The 26,477-nt window shown below is 46.8% G+C and overlaps 1 protein-coding gene across 1 annotated transcript; it reads right to left on the reverse strand.

The window, feature by feature from the left end:
- Positions 1 to 2,109: 2,109 nt before the first annotated feature.
- Positions 2,110 to 26,290, reverse strand: LOC146963152 (uncharacterized). The gene is made up of 40 exons (XM_085767968.1): positions 25,942 to 26,290; positions 24,694 to 24,756; positions 22,849 to 22,932; positions 22,692 to 22,754; positions 22,478 to 22,543; positions 22,311 to 22,394; positions 21,920 to 21,985; positions 21,320 to 21,382; positions 21,025 to 21,087; positions 20,238 to 20,300; positions 20,078 to 20,140; positions 19,930 to 19,992; positions 19,586 to 19,648; positions 19,438 to 19,500; positions 19,186 to 19,248; positions 18,972 to 19,034; positions 18,638 to 18,700; positions 17,749 to 17,811; positions 17,601 to 17,663; positions 17,351 to 17,413; positions 17,146 to 17,208; positions 14,914 to 14,976; positions 14,287 to 14,349; positions 14,139 to 14,201; positions 13,904 to 13,966; positions 13,703 to 13,765; positions 12,622 to 12,684; positions 12,474 to 12,536; positions 12,236 to 12,298; positions 11,976 to 12,038; positions 10,251 to 10,313; positions 9,371 to 9,559; positions 7,021 to 7,083; positions 5,881 to 5,943; positions 5,551 to 5,634; positions 5,350 to 5,433; positions 5,189 to 5,251; positions 3,912 to 3,968; positions 3,514 to 3,642; positions 2,110 to 2,481 (listed from the first exon to the last, which is right to left on the reverse strand). Exons 1-40 carry the CDS (start codon positions 26,288 to 26,290, stop codon positions 2,201 to 2,203), a joined length of 3,300 nt encoding a protein of 1,099 aa, XP_085624094.1. The 3' UTR covers positions 2,110 to 2,200.
- Positions 26,291 to 26,477: the final 187 nt, after the last annotated feature.

The following is a 26,477-nucleotide window of genomic DNA, read 5'->3' on the forward strand; positions in this document are numbered from 1 at the left end:
GCCCACTCACACTGACCACGCCCACTCTTGGTGACCACGCCCCCTCCACACCTCCTCCACAGTGAACCCACACTGATGTATTGTATGGCGAGGTTCATCCTGTGCTGCTTTCAGGGACAGTAGGAGAAACGGAACTTTACCAAGTCTACATTCCTCAATGAATCAGTCAGTCATTTCTCACCTTAAATGAAACCAGTTGGAGTTTTATTTAAATCAGAAGTCAGGTGAATGTTTGTGTTAATCTAAGTCTTAAATAGTTGTATCTTCCGACAGCAATCACTTCTATAGAGTGTTTGGTCTGAAACACGGGTCTGTCAGTCACTCTGCTCTGCTCTGAGCCCAGGAGAAAACTTTCCTTGTATCCTACAACCTTTATCCAATGAGGAGAGAGAACGGCATAAAGGGGCAGTCCTCTCTGTGTGTGCAGGGACGAGGGCAGGGACTGCTAACTCCATCTGCTGACAGGAAGTTAGACAAAACCACCGGATCACTTACTGATAGCTTTAAATAGTTGGATAAACAGCCTGATAAATCCTCTCTGTGGATATTCTCATCCATCCAGGTCGTCGGTATCTCTGGGCAACAAATTGAATCGATGGCAACTGGTCTTGTATTTGTCTAGGAAGACGTTTTGCCTCTTATCCAAGAGGCTTCATCAGTTCATAACGCATCAGTCTAGTGAGGACTAGTCAAACCGATGTGTAACCAACAAATACAAGTCCTGTTGCCTTTGATTAACTTATTTCCAAGAGACCTGATAAGTCATCTTTACAACCAGGTACAACTTGGACGGATCGTGCAATCGTGGAAACAGCAACACAGCTCAACGTGTGGGTAGTGTCCAATAGAAAAAGGGCCAAAATCCCCAAAACAGAACTTAGCATAACACTACCAGCAGAATATTGCAGGGGATAGTGGCACATTGTTTTTGGGCGCTACCCACACGTTTAGCTGTGTTGCTCATTCCACAGATGCAGGATCTTTACAAGTTGTAGCTGGTTGTCAAGGCGACTCATCGGCTGGTTGTCAAGGCGACTCATCAGGCTTTCCATCGATGTAACATACAACACCAGTTGGTTTTACTGAAGCGGAGAAACGATTGGCTTTAAAAAACGTTTCTGAGCTGTTTTTGAGGAGTGAATGTAACTGACACGATGATGACCAACTGAACTGCTGACCAACCCCCCACCCCCCCCCCCCACACCACACACACACACACACACACACACACACACACACACACACACAGGGGGATCTGAAGCCATTTTGATTTTGTCTGGTTTTTATTCTTATGCAAAGACGTTGAGTTTTGTAAAGCGACGCTGAGACGTTCCGGAGCTCAGGAGTTTTTTTAGAGACGTTGAGATGTTTCATTCCACCGCTCGTCTGGAGGGAAACGACGACGAGCAGGTTCGAGTCCCGTCAATATGAAGGATCGCTACGTTTATTATTGATTATTGATGTAGATAGAGCTCATGTTAGACTGTAGAGAGGACACTTCTGAAAACAGCAATACCAGACTTTCTGTCACTTTGAACAAACTTTATTGTTCCGTTTGATGGGAACGTTCACAGTGCTCGTGTCTCTGACGTCCTGGACAGCGACTGTCTTTAAAGATGGCCAACGCCCGCTGGAGCCCCGGCCGTTAACCGAACACTACAGCACAGACTCTGACTTAACTCGTCTCCATGACGACGGCGGTCCAGCGGGAGGAAGAGGAAGGCGTCGGCCATCTTTAAAGGCACTCAGTCTTCACCTGTTGACAGGTTTTTAGTCTTAATTTAACACTAACGATGTTTTTCTTCTTGATCTTAGCCACTTGAAATCCTTTCTAACACTTTGTTGTTCCTGACTTTAAACAAACAGGTCCAAGTTCCACTTGAAATGTTTTTGTCTAAACTTAATAAAGGTTTGAGACTTTTGATGTCCTGTGTTTTTATGAACATCAGCTTTTTCAGAGTAAATGTTGGACAATAACCTGTGATGTTTCAGAAAGAAGGAAGATAATAAACACTTTGAAACTGATCATTAATAACATTATTATTATTATGTATATTAATAATACATTGTTGTGTCCAACAGAAGGTTCATTATAGTTCATCACATCCTCATCTTCTCTAGTCATTCTTCTTGTAGCCACAGGAAATCACCCTCTCTACCAAAATAAAAGTCCAGGTTGTATATTCCACTGTGATGCCGGTCAGAGTGCGAACAGCAGGAATCCGGAGAAGACGCTGAAGTTGCGCGAGTCGTCGTAGAGGCGGTAGCTCGCCGGCAGGCTGAGGCGGACGCGGTCGCCCGCGTCCAGCTGCAGCGCCACGCCGTTGGACGTGGAGGCGTAGCCGCCGTGGTCGTTCAGGTCCAGGTTGAAGAGGATGGGCAGCTCGTTCCTGTACAGGTAGAGCCCCATGTAGCCCTTCAGGTAGTCGGCCGCCGTGAAGCAGAAGAAGTAGACGCCTCTGACCGGGGCCGAGAACACACCTGACGGACAAACACAAACACATGCAGCTTATAAAGTGGCCGATATAATAGAACTTCAGACCTTCAAAATAATGTTTAAAGCAAAGAACATTCATTTATTCATTCAGGAATTTAATTTAATAGGATAAACCCCTTGAGAGGAATCCTCTGGTTTTCGAGGGGGGGTTCTAATATACATTACAAACCAAAAAGAGAGAAGACACAATCAACAATCTACAAACATACAACAACAAAGACAACAGACATCAACACAGACATAAAAGAAATGAGTACAAGAATGGACACAACCTCTCGATGGCCGCAAATGGCCATAGCAATAGCCTAAATAAACTGAGAGAAATGTAAAATAATAACATAATATTCACATTGAAATTACAGTGTGTTACAAAAAAATATTGATATAAATCATCTGAAACATGTGGAATTTAACTCAAAATAAGAAGACAAAGCAGATTTAAACCTATGAAAAGAGGTCGAACAGATCATTACCAGAACATTTACAAAACTTGTTCAAACTGGAGGAAGGGGATAAAACAGACTGAAGCTTGATTTTAAACAGACATCTGCAAGGTTAAGCTTAAAACAAATGTGTATTTCTGTTGCAGGAGTAAAAGTATGGCATTCACAAAGCAAGGAACTGAAAAGTTGTACAAGTATGTCTCAGTTTAAGAAAATGTTTAAAAAAGAAAAGATAAGCGTCTACAAAAAAGAAGAAGGAGAAAGAGAAAACGATAGATAGATGAGTGGTGTTCTGTTTGTTTTCTTGTCACTACTATGTTTCATCATCTTTAATATTTTGAAATAGAGAATAATATTGGTGTTGAAGTAAGCCAATGTAATTATAACAACAGAGAGGGGCAGGTATTATACGTTTTTCTTCATCCTGCTCCTTTTCATTCATGGTGACAATGTGTAGCTACATTATGTAAATATGTGCAACCATGTGTAGAATGTAAACCATGAATGGAATAAACCAAAATGAAATGAAATTAAACTGGCCACACAGGTGAGGGAAGGGCCGGTGAGGTTTACCTGCTGTCTGGTTGTAGGCTCCGCCCACGTTGCTGATGGTTTTAGAGAAGATCAGAGTGGTCTCCTGGTCAAACGGGCCGACTGCCCCCGAATCAGTCAGACCGGCTGAAAACGCCACCTTCAGGTCGTCTGGGGAAAAACAAACAGAATCCAGACCATCGTCATCCTGTAAACACACTCATCTGTTTCCTTCATGCTATTTAACAACTTTATTGACATAAAACATAAAAATATGTTCAGTTTCAGTTTGATGTCTAATCTATAAATGATAAAACATCAGAGTCGGCTCAATAAAGACCAAAGTTCTGTGGGTTTATGTTTCAGAAACACTGATACTGTATTCCTCATGGGACAGAGGGACAAGTGACAGAATTAACACAACCCCAGGTGACCTTTACCTGTGGACTGAGCGGCGTCCAGTCTGGAGTTGGTCTCCGTGAGCAGAGCAGCCTGAGCTGAGGAGAGAACACAGTCACTGAGAAACGAGTCGACCAATCAGCATCCAGCATTGTTCACTCATTCACTCGTCTTCACAACATGTCACCATGGTTACCAGTTCTCTATAAACAATCAACATGAAGCGACAGAGAGGAAGTAACGAACCTGCAGCCATCAAAGGAAGAAACTGATTCAGCGAGGGATCAATCACAGAAGGATCAATCACAGAAGGATCAATCACAGTGGGATCAATTACAGTGGGATCAATCACAGTGGGATCAATTACAGTGGGATCAATCACAGAGGGATCAATCACAGAGGGATTAATCACAGAGGGATCAATCACAGAGGGATTAATCACAGAGGGATTAATCACAGAGGGATCAATCACAGAGGGATTAATCACAGAGGGATCAATCACAGTGGGATCAATCACAGAAGGATCAATAACAGACGGATCAATCAAAGGGATCAATCACAACAGGATCAAAGAGAGATCGATTACAGAGGGATCAATCACAGATGGAACAATCACAGAGGGATCAACCACAGATGGATCAATCACAGAAGGATCAATCACAGAGGGATCAACCACAGAGGGATCAAACTCAGCAGGATCAATCACAGAGGGATCAATCACAGAAGGATCAATCACATTGGGATCTATCACAGAAGGATCGATCACAGTGGGATCGATCACAGTGGGATCGATCACAGAGGGATCAATATGGGATCAATCACAGAGGGATCAATCACAGAGGGATCAATATGGGATCAATCACAGTGGGATCTATCACAGAAGGACCAATTACAGAGGGATCAATCATAGAAGGATCAATCACAGAGGGATCAAAGATGGATCAAACACAGAGGGATCAATCACAGAAGGATCAATCACAGAAGGACCAATCACAAAGGGATCAGTCACAGAAGGATCAATCAGAGGGATCAATCACAGAGGGATCGATCAATCACAGAGGGATCATTCACAGAAGGATCAATCATAAAGGGATCAATCAATAGAAGGATCAATATGGGATCAATCACAGGAGGATCAATCACAGACGGATCAATCACAGTTGGATCAATCACAGAAGGATCAATCAGAGGGATCAATCACAGTGGGATCAATCACAGAGGGATCGATCAATCACAGAAGGATCAATCACAGAAGGATCAATCACAGAGGGATCAATCACAGTGATCGATCGGCGGCTCCTCGTCCAGATGACATTACCTTGGCTCTTGGCCCTCAGCGCGAGGACGCCGCCCTCGGCCGTCGTCAGTCGAACCTGCAGCACTGACAGGAAGTTCCTGTGATGTCGTTTCATGCGGTGAAGCGGACGAACGTGTAACTCGACGCCGACACACGTGAACACGCGTGACCTCTGAACTCACCTGTGTGTTGTGTCGTCAGCTCGTCCAGACGCTCCTCGCTGCGGTTCAGTCTGAGAGCAGCGGCCGACAGCTCCGCCCCATTCGCTGAGATCACACAGACACACCACAATGACTCCGCCCCCTTATTTGTCTGACGGACCAATCAGAGGTCCTTAATCAAACACCTTGATGTAAATCTCCTGTAGTGACTAAGAAACCTACCTGAGATCTCTGTCTCCAGATGTTCCAGATGTTCCTCACTGACTCTCTGTCTCACCTGCAGCTCTGGACAGGAAACAGGAAGTGCTTCATGGTTTAATTAATGATTGATTTAAAGTGACAGTGACTGGTTGGTGATGTCACCTGCAGTGTGAGTGTCCAGCTGTTCCAGATGTGTCTCAGTGGATCTCAGTCTGAGCTCCAGAGCTGATCAACAACAATTATATTCATTCATTAAACAGATCCAGCACGTAAACAACACATTAGTGATGCTAATAATATTAATATTGATAATGATGAATAATGAGAAGAAGACAGTGAAGATGGTCCTACCTGTGGAGGTGGAGTTACTGACTGACAGTCTGGAGTCGACCAATGAGAGCTGAGCAGACTGAGCTGAAACAGTCGTCAATAAAAATTGAAGCAGGTGATAATTAGAGAGAAGACTCATCATGTTCCTACAGGAGTTCCTCAGGGAACCTGACTGGTTCCTACAGGAGTTCCTCAGGGAACCTGACTGGTTCCTACAGGAGTTCCTCAGAGAACCCAACTGGTTCCTACAGGAGTTCCTCAGGGAACCTGACTGGTTCCTACAGGAGTTCCTCAGGGAACTTTCTCTTGTTTGTTTTTAATCAAACACTTTGATGTAAATCTCGGTGCACTCACACTAGGCAATCGTACCGTGCCCAAGCACGTTTGCCCCCTAAAGTCCGGATTCTATTGCTAGTGTGAGTGCAAGTGTTCTGTGCTTGAGCACGGTACACTTGGTCATGAATGTGCACAAGCACGAAATGCACTTTGGGTTCGTTCTCCACCACGTTTCTGCAACCGCATGTAAACAACAGTCACTTAACCATTACATCGTGCCATGCGTATGTCAACATCGCTAGCTAACTCCGCTTTGAGTAAACTTCAAGATGACCATGACAACCTGTCAAACAGTTAAAAAGCGCCGTTCTTTCTGCAGTCAGGTTAAGCACGCATCCGCCGTGTTGGTAAACAAATAATCCCTCTATATCAACGTGATGACGTATGTGTCGGAGGCGACCGTGCATCAGCAGCTTGGGTTCGAGGTAGTGTGAGTGCGGGCCAGCGGGGGACAGGGGAGGGGGGGCATTCGTGCTTCAGCACGATACGGAACAACTGGCCCTAGTGTGAGTGCATCCTAAGAAACCTACCTGAAATCTCTGTCTCCAGATGTTCCAGATGTTCCTCACTGACTCTCTGTCTCACCTGCAGCTCTGGACAGGAAACAGGAAACAGGAAGTGCTTAATGGTTCAATTAATGATTGATTTAAAGTGACAGTGACTGGTTGGTGATGTCACCTGCAGTGTGAGTGTCCAGCTGTTCCAGATGTGTCTCAGTGGATCTCAGTCTGAGCTCCAGAGCTGATCAACAACAATTGATTATTAGTATTATCCCTATTATTAATGGACCAATCAGGAGCTGGCACCTGTGTGACGTGGTCCTACCTGTGGAGGTGGAGTTACTGACTGACAGTCTGGAGTCGACCAATGAGAGCTGAGCAGACTGAGCTGAAACACAACAAAACAACACCCCAGCTGAGGTCTCCATGGTAACATGTGGACTGCAGTGACTCAGGACCTCAGGTATGGACTGGGATTGACCACACCAGAAAGAACCCTCAGGTATGGACTGGGATCAACTGCACTGGGAAGGACCTCAGGTATGGACTGGGATCGACTACACCGGGAAGAACCCTCAGGTATGGACTGGGATTGACCACACCGGGAAGGACCTCAGGTATGGACTAGGATCGACTACACCAGGAAGGACCTCAGGTATGGACTGGGATTGACCACACCAGAAAGGACCCTCAGGTATGGACTGGGATCGACTACACTGGGAAGAACCCTCAGGTATGGACTGGGATCGACTACACCAGGAAAGACCTCAGGTATGGATTGGGATTGACTACACCGGGAAGGACCTCAGGTATGGACTGGGATCGACCACACCAGGAAGAACCTCAGGTAAAGACTGGGATCAACTACACCGGGAAGGACCTCAGGTATGGATTGGGATTGACTACACCAGGAAGAACCCTCAGGTATGGACTGGGATTGACCACACCAGGAAGAACCTTCAGGTATGGACTGGGATTGACCACACCGGGAAGAACCTTCAGGTATGGACTTTATACTTTTATACTTTATTTACAGGATAGCCCCTTGAGATGTACCATCTCATTTTCGAGGGGGTCCATGTTATCAACGGAAATACAAACATACTTAGTACATTATAATATACAAAGAAAGTAAGCAGAACAAACAACAAACAAACAAACAAAAAAGAGAACAGACACATGATACAATATAAAGACACAGACGCCCATTCACACACACTCACACACTACAATGCTCTATCGATCCTGAATCCCCCCATACAACACTCCAGTAAAAAATAAAAATAAATAGATGAAATAAAATAAATACAGTAGTTGATTTGATTAGTTACACTTCATGTCAAAGGGGCCTTACATCACAGACAGGAGCAGGGTGTTTGAAGGTAGGTAAACAAAGCTGATTTAAAAAGATGTAGAGAGGATATGGACCTAATTGAACCAGGGAGATTATTCCAGTCAGCAGGGGCTTTGTATTTGAATGCACGTCGACCAGATTCTTTATTGATTCTAGGGGTAAAAAAGAAAAGTTGACCAGTATGCCTAAGGTTATATTGTGAACTGAAGGGAATCAAATATTGTTTCAAATATAGAGGGAAATTGAAGTAGTTGCACTTGAAAATAAATAATAACCAGTGCTTATGCCTTCTGGACTTGGGGGCCAGCCAGTTCAAGGACTGGTACATATGACAGTGATGGGTCATATAAGGACACCTGAGAATAAATCTACATAAACTATTATACAAGACAGTAAGAGGACGAAGATTTGTTTCTGAGGTGTTCTGATAGATAACATCACCATAGTCAATTATTGGGAGTATCAGTTGTATTATGATTCTTTTACGAACTTGAAAGGAAAAGCATTCAATAGACCGATAGAGGGATTTCAGCTGAAAATAGATTTTCTTGGAAACTGAGTCAATGTGACATTTAAAGGATAGCTGTGAGTCAAGCCAAAGACCCAGGTATTTGAATTCTTCAGTTTTTACTAGTGCTGTTCCATCAATGAAACTAATACACCAGTTAGTACTTGCAGGTAAAGAATTGGGTCGAGTGCAAAACAACATGGTGTATGATTTTTTCTTATTCAGTTGTAATTTGTTTGAAGAAAACCAATTTTGGACTGAAATAAAGTCAGATTGTAATGAATGCTGGATTTGCAAAATATCAGAGCTAGACGAGTATATTACTGTGTCGTCTGCATATAAATGAATTTGGCAATGAGAACAAGTTTGTGGAAGATCATTGATAAAGATTGAGAATAGTAAAGGACCCAGGGATGAGCCTTGTGGCACGCCTTTATCAATGATCTTAAAACCAGACTGGCAACCTTGGAAAGAGACACATTGACTTCTATGATGAAGGAAAGAGTTGAAAAATAATAAAGAAACAGGAGAAAGACCAACAGAATACAATTTGACAATTTGATTCGACTGGGATCGACTACATCGGGAAGGACCTCAGGTATGGACTGGGATCGACTACACCGGGAAGGACCTCAGGTATGGACTGGGATCGACTACACCGGGAAGAACCCTCAGGTATGGACTGGGATCGACCACACCAGGAAGAACCTCAGGTAAAGACTGGGATCAACTACACCGGGAAGGACCTCAGGTATGGATTGGGATTGACTACACCAGGAAGAACCCTCAGGTATGGACTGGGATTGACCACACCAGGAAGAACCTTCAGGTATGGACTGGGATTGACCACACCAGAAAGAACCCTCAGGTATGGACTGGGATTGACCACACCGGGAAGAACCTTCAGGTATGGACTGGGATTGACCACACCGGGAAGAACCTTCAGGTATGGACTGGGATTGACCACACCAGAAAGAACCCTCAGGTATGGACTGGGATCGACTACATCAGGAAGGACCTCAGGTATGGACTGGGATCGACTACACCGGGAAGGACCTCAGGTATGGACTGAGATCGACTACACCGGGAAGGACCTCAGGTATGGACTGGAGTGTGCAAAGAAAGAAGGCAAGACAATTTTATTTGTATAGCCCGTTTTTACAAACAGTTTGTCTCAAAGGGCTTTACGTCATTACAACATCCTCTGCCCTGGTTCCTACAGGAGTTCCTCAGGGAACCTGACTGGTTCCTACAGGAGTTCCTTGGGGAATTCCACTGGTTCCTCCACAGCTTCAGCCTCTGTTTCTTCACCTTCACTCTACAAACTTGTGACTTTCTCTCGTTTGTTTTTAATCAAACACCTTGATTTAAATCTCCTGTGGTGACTGAGAAACCTACCTGAGATCTCTGTCTCCAGATGTTCCAGATGTTCCTCACTGACTCTCTGTCTCACCTGCAGCTCTGGACAGGAAACAGGAAACAGGAAGTGATTCATGGTTCAATTAACGATTGATTTAAATTGACAGTGACTGGTTGGTGATGTCACCTGCAGTGTGAGTGTCCAGCTGTTCCAGATGTGTCTCAGTGGATCTCAGTCTGAGCTCCAGAGCTGATCAACAACAATTGATTATTAGTATTATCATTATTATTAATGGACCAATCAGGAGCTGGCACCTGTGTGACGTGGTCCTACCTGTGGAGGTGGAGTTACTGACTGACAGTCTGGAGTCGACCAATGAGAGCTGAGCAGACTGAACTGAAACACAACAAAACAACACTCCAGTTGAGGTCTCCATGGTAACATGTGGACTGCAGTGACTCAGGACCTCAGGTATGGACTGGGATTGACTACACCAGAAAGAACCCTCAGGTATGGACTGGGATTGACTACACCAGAACGAACCCTCAGGTATGGACTGGGATCAACTGCACCGGGAAGGACCTCAGGTATGGACTGGGATCGACTACACCAGAAAGAACCCTCAGGTATGGACTGGGATCGACTGCACCGGGAAAAACCTCAGGTATGGACTGGGATCAACTGCACCGGGAAGGACCTCAGGTATGGACTGGGATCGACTACACTGGGAAGGACCTCAGGTATGGACTGGGATCGACTACACCGGGAAGGACCTCAGGTATGGACTGGGATCGACCACACCGGGAAGGACCTCAGGTATGGACTAGGATTGACCACACCGGAAAGAACCCTCAGATATGGACTGGGATCGACTACACTGGGAAGGACCTCAGGTATGGACTGGGATCGACTACGCCGGGAAGGACCTTAAGTATGGACTGGGATCGACTACGCCGGGAAGGACCTCAGGTATGGACTGGGATCGACTACGCCGGGAAGGACCTTAAGTATGGACTGGGATCGACTACGCCGGGAAGGACCTCAGGTATGGACTGGGATCGACCACACTGGGAAGGACCTCAGGTATGGACTGGGATCGACCACACTGGGAAGGACCTCAGGTATGGACTGGGATCGACTACACTGGGAAGGACCTCAGGTATGGACTGGGATCGACTACACCGGGAAGGACCTCAGGTATGGACTGGGATCGACTACACTGGGAAGGACCTTAAGTATGGACTGGGATCGACTACACTGGGAAGGACCTCAGGTATGGACTGGGATTGACCACACCAGAAAGAACCCTCAGGTATGGACTGGGATCGACCACAATGGGAAGGACCTCAGGTATGGACTGGGATCGACTACACCGGGAAGGACCTCAGGTATGGACTGGGATCGACTACACCGGGAAGGACCTCAGGTACGGACTGGGATCGACTACACTGGGAAGGACCTCAGGTATGGACTGGACTGTGCAAAGAAAGAAGGCAAGACAATTGTATTTGTATAGCCCGTTTTTACAAACAGTTTGTCTCAAAGGGCTTTACATCATTACAACATCCTCTGCCCTGGTTCCTATGGGAGTTCCTCAGGGAACCTGACTGGTTCCTACAGGAGTTCCTCAGGGAACCTCACTGGTTCCTCCACAGCTTCAGCCTCTCTCTCTTCACCTTCACTCTACAAACTTGTGACTTTCTCTTGTTTGTTTTTAATCAAACACCTTGATGTAAATCTCCTGTAGTGACTGAGAAACCTACCTGAGATCTCTGTCTCCAGATGTTCCAGATGTTCCTCACTGACTCTCTGTCTCACCTGCAGCTCTGGACAGGAAACAGGAAACAGGAAGTGCTTCATGGTTTAATTAATGATTGATTTAAAGTGACAGTGACTGGTTGGTGATGTCACCTGCAGTGTGAGTGTCCAGCTGTTCCAGATGTGTCTCAGTGGATCTCAGTCTGAGCTCCAGAGCTGATCAACAACAATTGATTATTAGTATTATCATTATTATTAATGGACCAATCAGGAGCTGGCACCTGTGTGACGTGGCCCTACCTGTGGAGGTGGAGTTACTGACTGACAGTCTGGAGTCGACCAATGAGAGCTGAGCAGACTGAGCTGAAACACAACAAAACAACACCACAGTTGAGGTCTCCATGGTAACATGTGGACTGCAGTGACTCTAAGAGCAGCTGAAGGTCTCCATGGTAACATGTGGACCGCAGTGGCTCTAAGAGCAGCTGAAGGTCTCCATGGTAACGTGTTACTGAGGTTCTGGTTCTCGTCTCCTCCTCCAGACTCCACCCTTAACTCACCTGAGTTCTCTGTCTCCAGATGTTCCAGCTGTTTCTCAGCTGCTCTCAGTCTCACCTGCAGCTCTGGACAGGAAACAGGAAACACCTGATAAATCCTTTAGGTTATTGATTATTAATGTAGATAGATTCATGTTTTCTGCACTTTGATCAAACTTTGTTGTTCTGTCTTTTCTGTAACATCAGGATCAATCACAGTGATTAATCACATGAGGCTCCCAGCAGGGTTCAACGTAGGTACCTGAGTTCTCTGTCTCCAGATGTTCCAGCTGTTTCTCACTGACGTTCTGTTTCACCTGCAGCTCTGGACAGGAAACAGGAAGTGACAGAGTCAGTCGACCAATCAGGAGCTGACACCTGTGTTACTGCAGGTGTTAGTGTGGTCCTACCTGTGGAGGTGGAGTTACTGACTGACAGTCTGGAGTCGACCAATGAGAGCTGAGCAGACTGAGCTGAAACAGTCGTCAATTAAAACGAAACAGGTGATAATCAGAGAGAAGACTCATCATGTTCCTACAGGAGTTCCTCAGGGAACCTGACTGGTTCCTACAGGAGTTCCTCAGGGAACCCGACTGGTTCCTACAGGAGTTCCTCAGGGAGCTTTTTCTTGTTTGTTTTTAATCAAACACCTTGATGTAAATCTCCTGTAGTGACTGAGGGCGCACTCACACTAGGCAATCGTACCGTGCCCAAGCACGTTTGCCCCCTAAAGTCCAGATTCTATTGCTAGTGTGAGTGCAAGTGTTCTGTGCTTGAGCACGGTACACTTGGTCAGGAATGTGCACAAGCACGTAATGCGCTTCGGGTTCGTTCTCCACCACGTTTCTGCAACTGCGTGTAAACAACAGTCACTTAACCATTACATCGTGCCATGCGTATGTCAACATCACTAGCTAACATCGCTTTGAATAGACTTCAAGATAACCATGACAACCTGTCAAACTGTTAAAAAGCGCTGTTCTGTCTGCAGTCAGATTAAGCGCGCATCCGCCATGTTGGTAAACAAATAATCCCTCTATATCAACGTGATGTGTCGGAGGCAACCGTGCTTCAGCACGCTTGGGTTCGAGGTAGTTTGAGTGCGGGCCAGCGGGGGACAGGGGAGGGGGGGCATTCGTGCTTCAGCACGGTATGGAACAACTGGCCCTAGTGTGAGTGCACCCTAAGAAACCTACCTGAGATCTCTGTCTCCAGATGTTCCAGATGTTCCTCACTGACTCTCTGTCTCACCTGCAGCTCTGGACAGGAAACAGGAAACAGGAAGTGCTTCATGGTTCAATTAATGATTGATTTAAAGTGACAGTGACTGGTTGGTGATGTCACCTGCAGTGTGAGTGTCCAGCTGTTCCAGATGTGTCTCAGTGGATCTCAGTCTGAGCTCCAGAGCTGATCAACAACAATTGATTATTAGTATTATCATTATTATTAATGGACCAATCAGGAGTTGGCACCTGTGTGACGTGGTCCTACCTGTGGAGGTGGAGTTACTGACTGACAGTCTGGAGTCGACCAATGAGAGCTGAGCAGACTGAGCTGAAACACACATAACAACACCACAGTTGAGGTCTCCATGGTAACATGTGGACTGCATTGACTCTAAGAGCAGCTAAAGGTCAGTGTTACTGAGGTTCTGGTTCTCGTCTCCTCCTCCAGACTCCACCCTTCACTTACCTGAGTTCTCTGTCTCCAGATGTTCCAGCTGTTTCTCAGCTGCTCTCAGTCTCACCTGCAGCTCTGGACAGGAAACAGGAAACACCTCATTCATCCTTTAGGTTATTGATTATTGATTATTAATGTAGATAGGTTCATGTTTTCTGCACTTTGATCAAACTTAATTGTTCTGTCTTTTCTGTAACATGACAGTGACTGATCACATGAGGCTCCCAGCAGGGTTCAGTCTACGTACCTGAGTTCTCTGTCTCCAGATGTTCCAGCTGTTTCACGCTGACTCCCTGTTTCACCTGCAGCTCTGGACAGGAAACAGGAAGTGAGAAAGTCAGTCGACCAATCAGGAGCTGACACCTGTGTTACTGCAGGTGTTAGTGTGGTCCTACCTGTGGAGGTGGAGTTACTGACTGACAGTCTGGAGTCGACCAATGAGAGCTGAGCAGACTGAGCTGAAACAGTCGTCAATAAAAATGAAGCAGGTGATAATCAGAGAGAAGACTCATCATGTTCCTACAGGAGTTCCTCAGGGAACCTGACTGGTTCCTACAGGAGTTCCTCAGGGAACCTCACTGGTTCCTACAGGAGTTCCTTGGGGAATTTCACTGGTTCCTCCACAGCTTCAGCCTCTCTCTCTTCACCTTCACTCTACAAACTTGTGACTTTCTCTTGTTTGTTTTTAATCAAACACCTTGATGTAAATCTCCTGTAGTGACTGAGAAACCTACCTGAGATCTCTGTCTCCAGATGTTCCAGATGTTCCTCACTGACTCTCTGTCTCACCTGCAGCTCTGGACAGGAAACAGGAAGTGTTTCATGGTTCAATTAATGATTGATTTAAAGTGACAGTGACTGGTTGGTGATGTCACCTGCAGTGTGAGTGTCCAGCTGTTCCAGATGTGTCTCAGTGGATCTCAGTCTGAGCTCCAGAGCTGATCAACAACAACTGATTATTAGTATTATCCCTATTATTAATGAACCAATCAGGAGCTGGCACCTGTGTTACGTGGTCCTACCTGTGGAGGTGGAGTTACTGACTGACAGTCTGGAGTCGACCAATGAGAGCTGAGCAGACTGAGCTGAAACACAACCAAACAACACCCCAGTTGAGGTCTCCAAGGTAACATGTGGACTGCAGTGACTCAGGACCTCAGGTACGGACTGGGATCGACTACACCGGGAAGGACCTCAGGTATGGACTGGGATTGACCACACCAGGAAGAACCCTCAGGTATGGACTGGGATCGACTACACCGGGAAGGACCTCAGGTATGGACTGGGATCGACTACACTGGGAAGAACCCTCAGGTATGGACTGGGATCGACTACACCGGGAAGGACCTCAGGTATGGACTGGGATTGACCACACCAGGAAGAACCTTCAGGTATGGACTGGGATCGACTACACCGGGAAGGACCTCAGGTATGGACTGGGATCGACTACACCGGGAAGGACCTCAGGTATGGACTGGGATCAACTACACCGGGAAGGACCTCAGGTATGGACTGGGATCGACTACACCGGGAAGGACTTCAGGTATGGACTGGACTGTGCAAAGAAAGAAGGCAAGACCATTTTATTTGTATAGCCCGTTTTTACAAACAGTTTGTCTCAAAGGGCTTTACATCATTACAACATCCTCTGCCCTGGTTCCTACAGGAGTTCCTCAGGGAACCTCATGTTCCTACAGGAGTTCCTCAGGGAACCTGACTGGTTCCTACAGGAGTTCCTTGGGGAATTCCACTGGTTCCTCCACAGCTTCAGCCTCTGTTTCTTCACCTTCACTCTACAAACTTGTGACTTTCTTTCGTTTGTTTTTAATCAAACACCTTGATTTAAACCTCCTGTGGTGACTGAGAAACCTACCTGAGATCTCTGTCTCCAGATGTTCCAGATGTTCCTCACTGACTCTCTGTCTCACCTGCAGCTCTGGACAGGAAACAGGAAACAGGAAGTGATTCATGGTTCAATTAACGATTGATTTAAATTGACAGTGACTGGTTGGTGATGTCACCTGCAGTGTGAGTGTCCAGCTGTTCCAGATGTGTCTCAGTGGATCTCATTCTGAGCTCCAGAGCTGATCAACAACAATTATATTCATTCATTCATGTACAAACAACACACCAGTGATGCTAATAATATTAATATTGATGATTAATAAGAAGAAGACAGTGAAGTTGGTCCTACCTGTGGAGGTGGAGTTACTGACTGACAGTCTGGAGTCGACCAATGAGAGCTGAGCAGACTGAGCTGAAACAGTCATCAATAAAAATGAAGCAGGTGATAATCAGAGTTCCTCAGGGAACCTGACTGGTTCCTACAGGAGTTCCTCAGGGAACCTGACTGGTTCCTACAGGAGTTCCTCAGGGAACTTTCTCTTGTTTGTTTTTAATCAAACACCTTGATGTAAATCTCCTGTAGTGACTAAGGGTGCACTCACACTAGGCAATCGTACCGTGCCCAAGCACGTTTGCCCCCTAAAGTCCGGATTCTATTGCTAGTGTATTGCTAGAGTGCAAGTGTTCTGTGCTTGAGCACGGTACACTTGGTCACGAATGTGCACAAGCACGTAATGCGCTTTGGGTTCGTTCTCCACCATGTTTCTGCAACTGCGTGTAAACAACAGTCACTTAACCATTACATCGTGCCATGCGTATGTCAACATCGCTAGCTAACACCGCTTTGAATAGACTTCAAGATGATCATGACAACCGGTCAAACAGTTAAAAAGCGCCGTTCTTTCTGCAGTCAGGTTAAGCACGCATCCGCCGTGTTGGTAAACAAATAATCCCTCTATATCAACGTGATGTGTCGGAGGTAACCGTGCTTCAGCAGCTTGGGTTCGAGGTAGTTTGAGTGCGGGCCAGCGGGGGACAGGGGAGGGGCGGCATTCGTGCTTCAGCACGGTACAGAACAACTGGCCCTAGTGTGAGTGCATCCTAAGAAACCTACCTGAGATCTCTGTCTCCAGATGTTCCAGATGTTCCTCACTGACTCTCTGTCTCACCTGCAGCTCTGGACAGGAAACAGGAAACAGGAAGTGCTTCATGGTTTAAATAATGATTGATTTAAAGTGACAGTGACTGGTTGGTGATGTCACCTGCAGTGTGAGTGTCCAGCTGTTCCAGATGTGTCTCAGTGGATCTCAGTCTGAGCTCCAGAGCTGATCAACAACAATTGATTATTAGTATTATCATTATTATTAATGGACCAATCAGGAGCTGGCACCTGTGTGACGTGGTCCTACCTGTGGAGGTGGAGTTACTGACTGACAGTCTGGAGTCGACCAATGAGAGCTGAGCAGACTGAGCTGAAACACAACAAAACAACACCCCAGCTTAGGTCTCCATGGTAACATGTGGACTGCAGTGACTCTAAGAGCAGCTGAAGGTCTCCATGGTTACTGAGGTTCTGGTTCTCGTCTCCTCCTCCAGACTCCACCCTTCACTTACCTGAGTTCTCTGTCTCCAGATGTTCCAGCTGTTTCTCAGCTGCTCTCAGTCTCACCTGCAGCACTGGACAGGAAACAGGAAACACCTCATTCATCCTTTAGGTTATTGATTATTGATGTCGATAGGTTCACGTTAAATTGTAGTGAAGACACTTTTAAAGACGTTACTGTTCTGTCTTTTCTGTAACATCACAGTAATCATTCACAGTGACTGATCACATGAGGCTCCCAGCAGGGTTCAGTCTACGTACCTGAGTTCTCTGTCTCCAGATGTTCCAGCTGTTTCACGCTGACTCCCTGTTTCACCTGCAGCTCTGGACAGGAAACAGGAAGTGAGAAAGTCAGTCGACCAATCAGGAGCTGACACCTGTGTTACTGCAGGTGTTAGTGTGGTCCTACCTGTGGAGGTGGAGTTACTGACTGACAGTCTGGAGTCGACCAATGAGAGCTGAGCAGACTGAGCTGAAACAGTCGTCAATAAAAATGAAGCAGGTGATAATCAGAGAGAAGACTCATCATGTTCCTACAGGAGTTCCTCAGGGAACCTGACTGGTTCCTACAGGAGTTCCTCAGGGAACCTCATTGGTTCCTACAGGAGTTCCTCAGGGAACCTCATTGGTTCCTATAGGAGTTCCTCAGGGAACTTTCTCTTGTTTATTATTCCTCTGGGGGCTGGCTCCAGAAGGGAGCAACTCCAATTGAGCCCCATGTTAAAATAGCCGACTTTACAGCTTAAAAAAACATATTTACAGCCTGGTACATTTTATATTTTTGGTCTCAACCGATAGTTTCTACCCCCGCACACACTCTGGGGGGGGGTTAAACTAACTCTACCGTTTTACTATTATTAGGTTTAAAATTCTGGCCAATTAGGGCGCGGAAACGTTGAGTGACAGGTCTGGAGACCGCTGCTTCGAGGCCAGTGGGCGGATTCTCGGCCGGCTAACGGCCGCACCTCTCCAAATATGGCAAGTAAAATCCAACATGACGCAGTTCAAACCCCCGTACTAGAGGCACAAAACAGACTCCCCCCAAACCAATGGGTGACGTCACGGTGCTACGGCCATTCTCTTTACAGTCTATGGGTTAAGCATCTGCCGTGTTGGTAAACAAATAATCCCTCTATATCAACGTGATGACGTATGTGTCGGAGGCAACCGTGCTTCAGCAGCTTGGGTTCGAGGTAGTTTGAGAGCGGGCCAGCAGGGGACAGGGGAGGGGGGGCATTCGTGCTTCAGCACGGTATGGAACAACTGGCCCTAGTGTGAGTGCACCCTAAGAAACCTACCTGAGATCTCTGTCTCCAGATGTTCCAGATGTTCCTCACTGACTCTCTGTCTCGCCTGCAGCTCTGGACAGGAAACAGGGAACAGGAAGTGATTCATGGTTTAATTAATGATTGATTTAAAGTGACAGTGACTGGTTGGTGATGTCACCTGCAGTGTGAGTGTCCAGCTGTTCCAGATGTGTCTCAGTGGATCTCAGTCTGAGCTCCAGAGCTGATCAACAACAATTATATTCATTCATTCATTCATGTACAAACAAAACACCAGTGATGTTAATAATATTAATATTGATAATGGTGATTAATAAGAAGAAGAAGACGGTGAAGATGGTCCTACCTGTGGAGGTGGAGTTACTGACTGACAGTCTGGAGTCGACCAATGAGAGCTGAGCAGACTGAGCTGAAACACAACAAAACAACACCCCAGGTGAGGTCTCCATGGTAACATGTGGACTGCAGTGACTCTAAGAGCAGCTGAAGGTCTCCATGGTAACATGTGTTACTGAGGTTCTGGTTCTCGTCTCCTCCTCCAGACTCCACCCTTCACTTACCTGAGTTCTCTGTCTCCAGATGTTCCAGCTGTTTCTCAGCTGCTCTCAGTCTCACCTGCAGCTCTGGACAGGAAACAGGAAACACCTGATAAATCCTTTAGGTTATTGATTATTGATGTAGATAGGTTCACGTTAGATTGTAGTGAAGACACTTTTAAAAACGTTACTGTTCTGTCTTTTCTGTAACATCACAGTGGGATCATTCACAGTGATTGATCACATCAGGCTCCCAGCAGGGTTCAACGTAGGTACCTGAGTTCTCTGTCTCCAGATGTTCCAGCTGTTTCACGCTGACTCCCTGTTTCAACTGCAGCTCTGGACAGGAAACAGGAAGTGACAGAGTCAGTCGACCAATCAGGAGCTGACACCTGTGTTACTGCAGGTGTTAGTGTGGTCCTACCAGTGGAGGTGGAGTTACTGACTGACAGTCTGGAGTCGACCAATGAGAGCTGAGCAGACTGAGCTGAAACAGTCGTCAATTAAAACGAAGCAGGTGATAATCAGAGAGAAGACTCATCATGTTCCTACAGGAGTTCCTCAGGGAACCTCACTGGTTCCTACAGGAGTTCCTCAGGGAACCTCACTGGTTCCTACAGGAGTTCCTCAGGGAACCTCACTGGTTCCTCCACAGCTTCAGCCTCTCTCTCTTCACCTTCACTCTACAAACTTGTGACTTTCTCTTGTTTGTTTTGTTTTTATTCAAACACCTTGATGTAAATCTCCTGTAGTGACTAAGAAACCTACCTGAGATCTCTGTCTCCAGATGTTCCAGATGTTCCTCACTGACTCTCTGTCTCACCTGCAGCTCTGGACAGGAAACAGGAAACAGGAAGTGCTTCATGGTTCAATTAATGATTGATTTAAAGTGACAGTGACTGGTTGGTGATGTCACCTGCAGTGTGAGTGTCCAGCTGTTCCAGATGTGTCTCAGTGGATCTCAGTCTGAGCTCCAGAGCTGTTCAACAACAATTGATTATTAGTATTATCATTATTATTAATGGACCAATCAGGAGCTGGTACCTGTGTTACTGCAGGTGTTAGTGTGGTCCTACCTGTGGAGGTGGAGTTACTGACTGACAGTCTGGAGTCGACCAATGAGAGCTGAGCAGACTGAGCTGAAACACAACAAAACAACACCCCAGTTGAGGTCTCCATGGTAACATGTGGACTGCAGTGACTCAGGACCTCAGGTACGGACTGGGATTGACCACACCAGAAAGAACCCTCAGGTATGGACTGGGATCGACTAAACCGGAAAGAACCCTCAGGTACGGACTGGGATCGACTAAACCGGAAAGAACCCTCAGGTACGGACTGGGATCAACTACAACAGGAAGGACCTCATGTATGGACCGGGATTGACTACACCAGGAAGGACCTCAGGTATGGACCGGGATCGACTACACCGGGAAGGACCTCAGGTATGGACTGGGATCAACTACACCGGGAAGAACCCTGAGGTATGGACTGGGATTGACTACACCAGGAAGGACCTCAGGTATGGACTGGGATCGACTACACCGGGAAGGACCTCAGGTATGGACTGGATGATGCAAAGAAAGAAGGCAAGGCAAGGCAATTTTATTTGTATAGCCCGTTTCTACAAACAGTTTGTCTCAAAGAGCTTCACATCATTACAACATCCTCTGCCCTGGTTCCTATGGGAGTTCCTCAGGGAACCTGACTGGTTCCTACAGGAGTTCCTTGGGGAATTCCACTAGTTCCTCCACAGCTTCAGCCTCTGTCTCTTCACCTTCACTCTACACACTTGTGACTTTCTCTTGTTTGTTTTTAATCAAACACCTTGATGTAAATCTCCCTAGTGACTGAGAAACCTACCTGAGATCTCTGTCTCCAGATGTTCCAGATGTTCCTCACTGACTCTCTGTCTCACCTGCAGCTCTGGACAGGAAACAGGAAACAGGAAGTGCTTCATGGTTTAAATAATGATTGATTTAAAGTGACAGTGACTGGTTGGTGATGTCACCTGCAGTGTGAGTGTCCAGCTGTTCCAGATGTGTCTCAGTGGATCTCATTCTGAGCTCCAGAGCTGATCAACAACAATTGATTATTAGTATTATCATTATTATTAATGGACCAATCAGGAGCTGGCACCTGTGTTACGTGGTCCTACCTGTGGAGGTGGAGTTACTGACTGACAGTCTGGAGTCGACCAATGAGAGCTGAGCAGACTGAGCTGAAACACACATAACAACACCCCAGCTGAGGTCTCCATGGTAACATGTGGACTGCAGTGAACCCTCAGGGTTCCTCATGTTCACAGAGAAGTTCCTCAGTCAGATCCTCGTCTCCTCCTCCAGACTCCACCCTTCACTTACCTGAGTTCTCTGTCTCCAGATGTTCCAGCTGTTTCTCAGCTGCTCTTAGTCTCACCTGCAGCTCTGGACAGGAAACAGGAAACACCTCATTCATTGTTAAGTTATTGATTGTTGATAGATTCATGTTAGACTGTAGTGAAGACACTTTTAAAAACAGCAAAACGAGATTTTCTGTCACATCAGGCTCAGAGCAGGTTCCTCTGTACATACCTGACTTCTCTGTCTCCAGATGTTCCAGCTGTTGCTCACTGACTCTCTGTTTCACCTGCAGCTCTGGACAGGAAACAGGAAGTGAGAGATTGGGCATCATCATTATCAGTAGCTACTGTACCAACCAGACATTTTACACCTGTGTATGTCTGTGTGTGTGTCTGGACACAGAGCTGCACCCTCACCTGTGTGCAGCTCGTCCACGTGTCTCTCTGTCTCCTTCAGTTGTGTCTCCACAGAAACCAATCGACCTGTTTGATGAAAACTGATCAATTGATCACCTTCCTTATTTTGACACTCTGTACCTCTGTGCTTTTATTTTGTAAAGTGGGTGAACTGGTGAATGATCAGCTGGTGAATGAAGGGATAAACTGAACTGAAATAAAGGAATACACTTTTATATTTCAATGTTTGTTTTGTTATTGAACAATCTATCTGTCTTTATTCACTGTGATGTTTGCTGCTGTCTTCACCCTGGTGGAAGAGGTCTTGATCTCAATGGGTCTTTTATCTGGTTAAATAAAGGTTAAAAAATAAAAATAAAAGTGAACAGAAGAGTGAATGATGGTTGTTTACCCAGAGTGACACTGAGTTGCTCTCGCTCTCTTTCTGCAGATGAGTTCAGTTTTTCTTCCAGTGAGTTCAGTCGACTCTGCAAACCTGAAACACACACACACACACATGCTGACTGAAGCAGTTCGATGTGTGATTGATTATTGGAGTTGATTGATCGAGGGACTCACCTTCAGAGGGCGGCTCCTCCTGACGGGTCTCCACGTAGCCGGACGAAGAGTTGGAGGCTGCAAGCACTGGAGGAGGAGGAGGAGGAAGAGGAAGAGGAAGAGGAAGAGGAAGAGGAAGAGGAAGAGGAAGAGGAAGAGGAAGAGAAGGAGATGACATCACAGTTTATTCACGTCACAGGTGAGTCTGAGGTTCAGAGACCAGTTGGATTCTGACCAGAGATCTTTGTCCTCAGCTCCTCAACCACCGTCTCAGTGTGACACAGTCTGACGGCCAGGACTGGAACCAGAAAACATGGATCAACAACAACGACTACGACAACAAACAGCAGCCTGTGGACCAGTATGAATTTGATGATGAAGATGATGAAGACCTGCACTCCTCCTCCTCAGCTGCTCCACTGTGCTCTCACTCGCCCTCAGTCTCGTCTGCAGGAACGGCAGATCTGACGTCACAGCTGTGGAGACAACACACGCCAGTTACCATGGCAACCGCAGCCTCAGTCTCTAGGACATAACATAAAGTTTCTACTAAAGGACCGCCCACTCTGTTGAAGATACACCCACTGCAGTAAAGGACCGCCCACGACGTAGGGGAAACGTAGCGTTGAAGGATCGCACACTATTGCCACGTTTCCACTACGTGGTACCGGCCAGGTCGTATTCTAGACAGCTTCTTTAGAGGGGGGTGTACCTATGTTCCCCGGGTCCTTTTGGGAAAAGAGCGTTTTGAGGAAGTTCTCTGAAGGCTCTGAAGAAGGCCATGTGTCGAAATGCATCAGCATTTGTTTTTTGATGTGAGCCATTAAAAGAAGTCAAATGTGAGTACTTTGTCCACCTCATTAACTTGGCAATTTGAGATGTGCTACCATTTTTACATTCTTCACCAACATGTATCTGTCAGAAGGAATTATATCCAGCGGGAAATCTCCAGAGAGCTACAGGTAACTTCATCAGATCCCTTTCTCCCCAGGGTGATGACGGAGGTTGATCATCTCAGGAGACCAGCTGGTGACGACTCTCTGACCAATCAGTGGTCTGCAGTGTTTACACATCACAGTTTCCACTTCACCAATTTTGGAACTACAGCTGAGCAGGTACTAATAAAATAGTATTGGTACCAGATTCCAGATACTTTTACCTGATGGAAATGGAGTCGAGTCGGTAACTTGGTAAACTTGGTATATGTTGAAGGATCACTCACTCTGTTAAAGGACCACACTCTCTGTTGGAGGAATGCATACTCTACTGAAGGACCACCCTCATTCTACTGATGGACTGCCCCCTTTCTACTGATGGACTACCCCCTTTCTACTGATGGACTGCCCCCTTTCTACTGATGGACTGCCCCCTTTCTACTGAAGAACTGCCCACTCTACTGATGGACTGCCCACTCTGCTGATGGACTGCCCACTCTACTGATGGACTGCCCACTCTACTGATGGATTGCCCCCACTCTACTGATGGACTGCCCACTCTACTGATGGACTGCCCACTCTACTGAAGGACTGCCCACTCTACTGATGGACTGCCCCCTTTCTATTGATGTACTGCCCCCTTTCTACTGATGGACTGCCCACTCTACTGAAGGACTGCCCCCTTTCTATTGATGTACTGCCCCCTTTCTATTGATGTACTGCCCCCTTTCTACTGATGGACTGCCCACTCTACTGAAGGACTGCCCCCTTTCTATTGATGTACTGCCCCCTTTCTACTGATGGACTGCCCACTCTACTGATGGACTGCCCACTCTACTGAAGGACTGCCCCCTTTCTACTGATGGACTGCCCCCACTCTACTGATGGACTGCCCACTCTACTGATGGACTGCCCACTCTACTGATGGACTGCCCACTCTACTGAAGGACTGCCCCCTTTCTACTGATGGACTGCCCACTCTACTGATGGACTGCCCACTCTACTGAAGGACTGCCCACTCTACTGATGGACTGCCCACTCTACTGATGGACTGCCCACTCTACTGATGGACTGCCCACTCTACTGATGGACTGCCCCCTCTACTGATGGACTGCCCCCTTTCTACTGATGGACTACCCCCACTCTACTGATGGACTGCCCACTCTACTGATGGACTGCCCACTCTACTGATGGACTGCCCACTCTACTGAAGGACTGCCCCCTTTCTACTGATGGACTGCCCATTCATGCCCACTCATCAAACTTCATCAGAGTTCCCTGCCTCCCTCTCTCAGGTCTCACCTGTGCTCCTCGTCTTCAGGTACTCCATCGAGCTCTCGCTGTCGTTCAGTCTCGTCTGAAGCTCTGAGACACAAACACACAGGTGAGGACACCTGTTCATGTCACCATTGTAGTATAATATACTCCTTAACTTTCTTAACTTTAATATCTTGTTATCTTAAACTATTGTATGTTCTTCTTTATATGTATGTGTGCCTTGTTTGGAACTGAAGGAGTGTGTGGACAGATGCTCTACTCCATGGGCTCCATAATTTGCTTAGAAGTCATCTGACCTAATGGGATATGTATGGTTCAATATGACTGAACGATCCTGTCGTAGGCGGCAGTGGCTCAGGTGGTAGAGCGGGTCGTCCAATGATCAGAGGGTTGGCGGTTCGAATCCCGCTCTGTCCCGGTTGCTGCCGTAGTGTCCTTGGGCAAGACACCTCACCCACCTTGCTCCTGATGGGTCGTGGTTCGCGCCTTGCATGGCAGCTACCGCCATCAGTGTGTGAATGTGCGTGTGAATGGGTGAGTGCAATGTACTGTAAAGCGCTTTGGGTATCGTTCAGGTATAGTAAAGCGCTATATAAATACAGACCATTTACCATTTACCATTTGTCTTCTCTAATGGGAAAGAGACATGAGAAACAAGGCATTGGGTTCGTTCTAGCCTAAAAGTTAAAAGGTCAAGGGCCATCTGGACGGGAGGTTCCTCTCTGTCCGGAGAAGGGGGAGTCTGAAAAGGTATATAAGTCAGAACTCGGGGCCAGTCGCGAGAAGATCTCATATTGGCATTCGAGATGTTCCAGTATTCGACATTTTTTGTACACTGTTGTTCTTCTTGTTAATAAACTTGTTTTTTTGAATACAAGCGAAGACGAGTCAGCGGTGATCCCTGCTTTTCATCAACACATCAATATACCACACCATGACAACGAACCACCTTCAGGAAAGTGGTGAGTTGGTTGTTGAACTACTGCTCAGTGGCCAATCAGTCAATAATCAACAGCAGTTGCATTTGCACTTTAGGCCCCTTGCTGTTTATTATTTATTTGTTTGTACAGTGTACATTATTGGCACTTTTTAATCATATTTTATCTTGCAGTAGGTCCTTTTAATCTGCCCATGATGTGTTATATGTTATATGTTACATGTTATTTGGTGTTGTCTATTTGTGTATGTGTTGGAATGTGTGGATCTTCCTGGCTGCAAACCAATTTTCCCTGTCTGGGACAAATAAAGACACTTTGACACTTTGACTTTGACTTTGAGCCCCACCTCTGCTCTGCTGCTCCAGCTGCTCCATCCTCGTCCTCAGCTTCGCCTCCTGCCTCGCCGCCGTCTCCTCCAGCGCGTCCAGACTCAGTCTCTGCCGCTCGGCCTCGTCCTCGCCGTCCTTCAGCCAGCTCTCCACCCGCCGCAGGGCCTGACGCCGCTCCACCTCCTCCGCCTTCAGGCTGAGCACCAGCTCCTTCAGCCCCCGCAGCTCGTCCCACAGCGCCGGCAGCTCCTCCGGGGGGGCGGCGGCGCTCGGCCCCGCGGCGGTGCTCCACGACCGAGCCTGACCCAGCAGAGACCAGAGGGAGAGGAGACGGAGCAGAGCAGCAGACCTCATCCTGAGGAACAGGGCAGAACACACACACACACACACCGACACACACACACACACTAATCTGGGAGCGAGGCAGCTTGTGAACTCACATGAATGTTTATGCGATTGTTTCCCATGTGGCTCCGCCTCCTGCTCCCAGAGGATGAACCTGCTGCTCTGTAGCTCCGCCCCCCTGGAGGAGCAACCAGTA

Source organism: Trachurus japonicus, chromosome 22, assembly GCF_045865225.1.
Source record: "Trachurus japonicus isolate A0001 chromosome 22, Traja_1.0".
In the NCBI taxonomy this organism is placed as follows: domain Eukaryota; kingdom Metazoa; phylum Chordata; class Actinopteri; order Carangiformes; family Carangidae; genus Trachurus; species Trachurus japonicus.

Bases quoted from the DNA above. Each gene is read 5' to 3' on its own strand.
- LOC146963152 (XM_085767968.1), bottom strand. From the start codon at position 26,290: ATGAGGTCTGCTGCTCTGCTCCGTCTCCTCTCCCTCTGGTCTCTGCTG. The intron at 22,755-22,848 runs GTCTTCATCATC...TTCTGGTTCCAG, and splicing joins GCTGAGGAGGAGGAGTGCAG to TCCTGGCCGTCAGACTGTGT. The intron at 19,249-19,437 runs GTACCTACGTTG...TTTCCTGTCCAG, and splicing joins TCTGGAGACAGAGAACTCAG to AGCTGCAGGTGAGACTGAGA.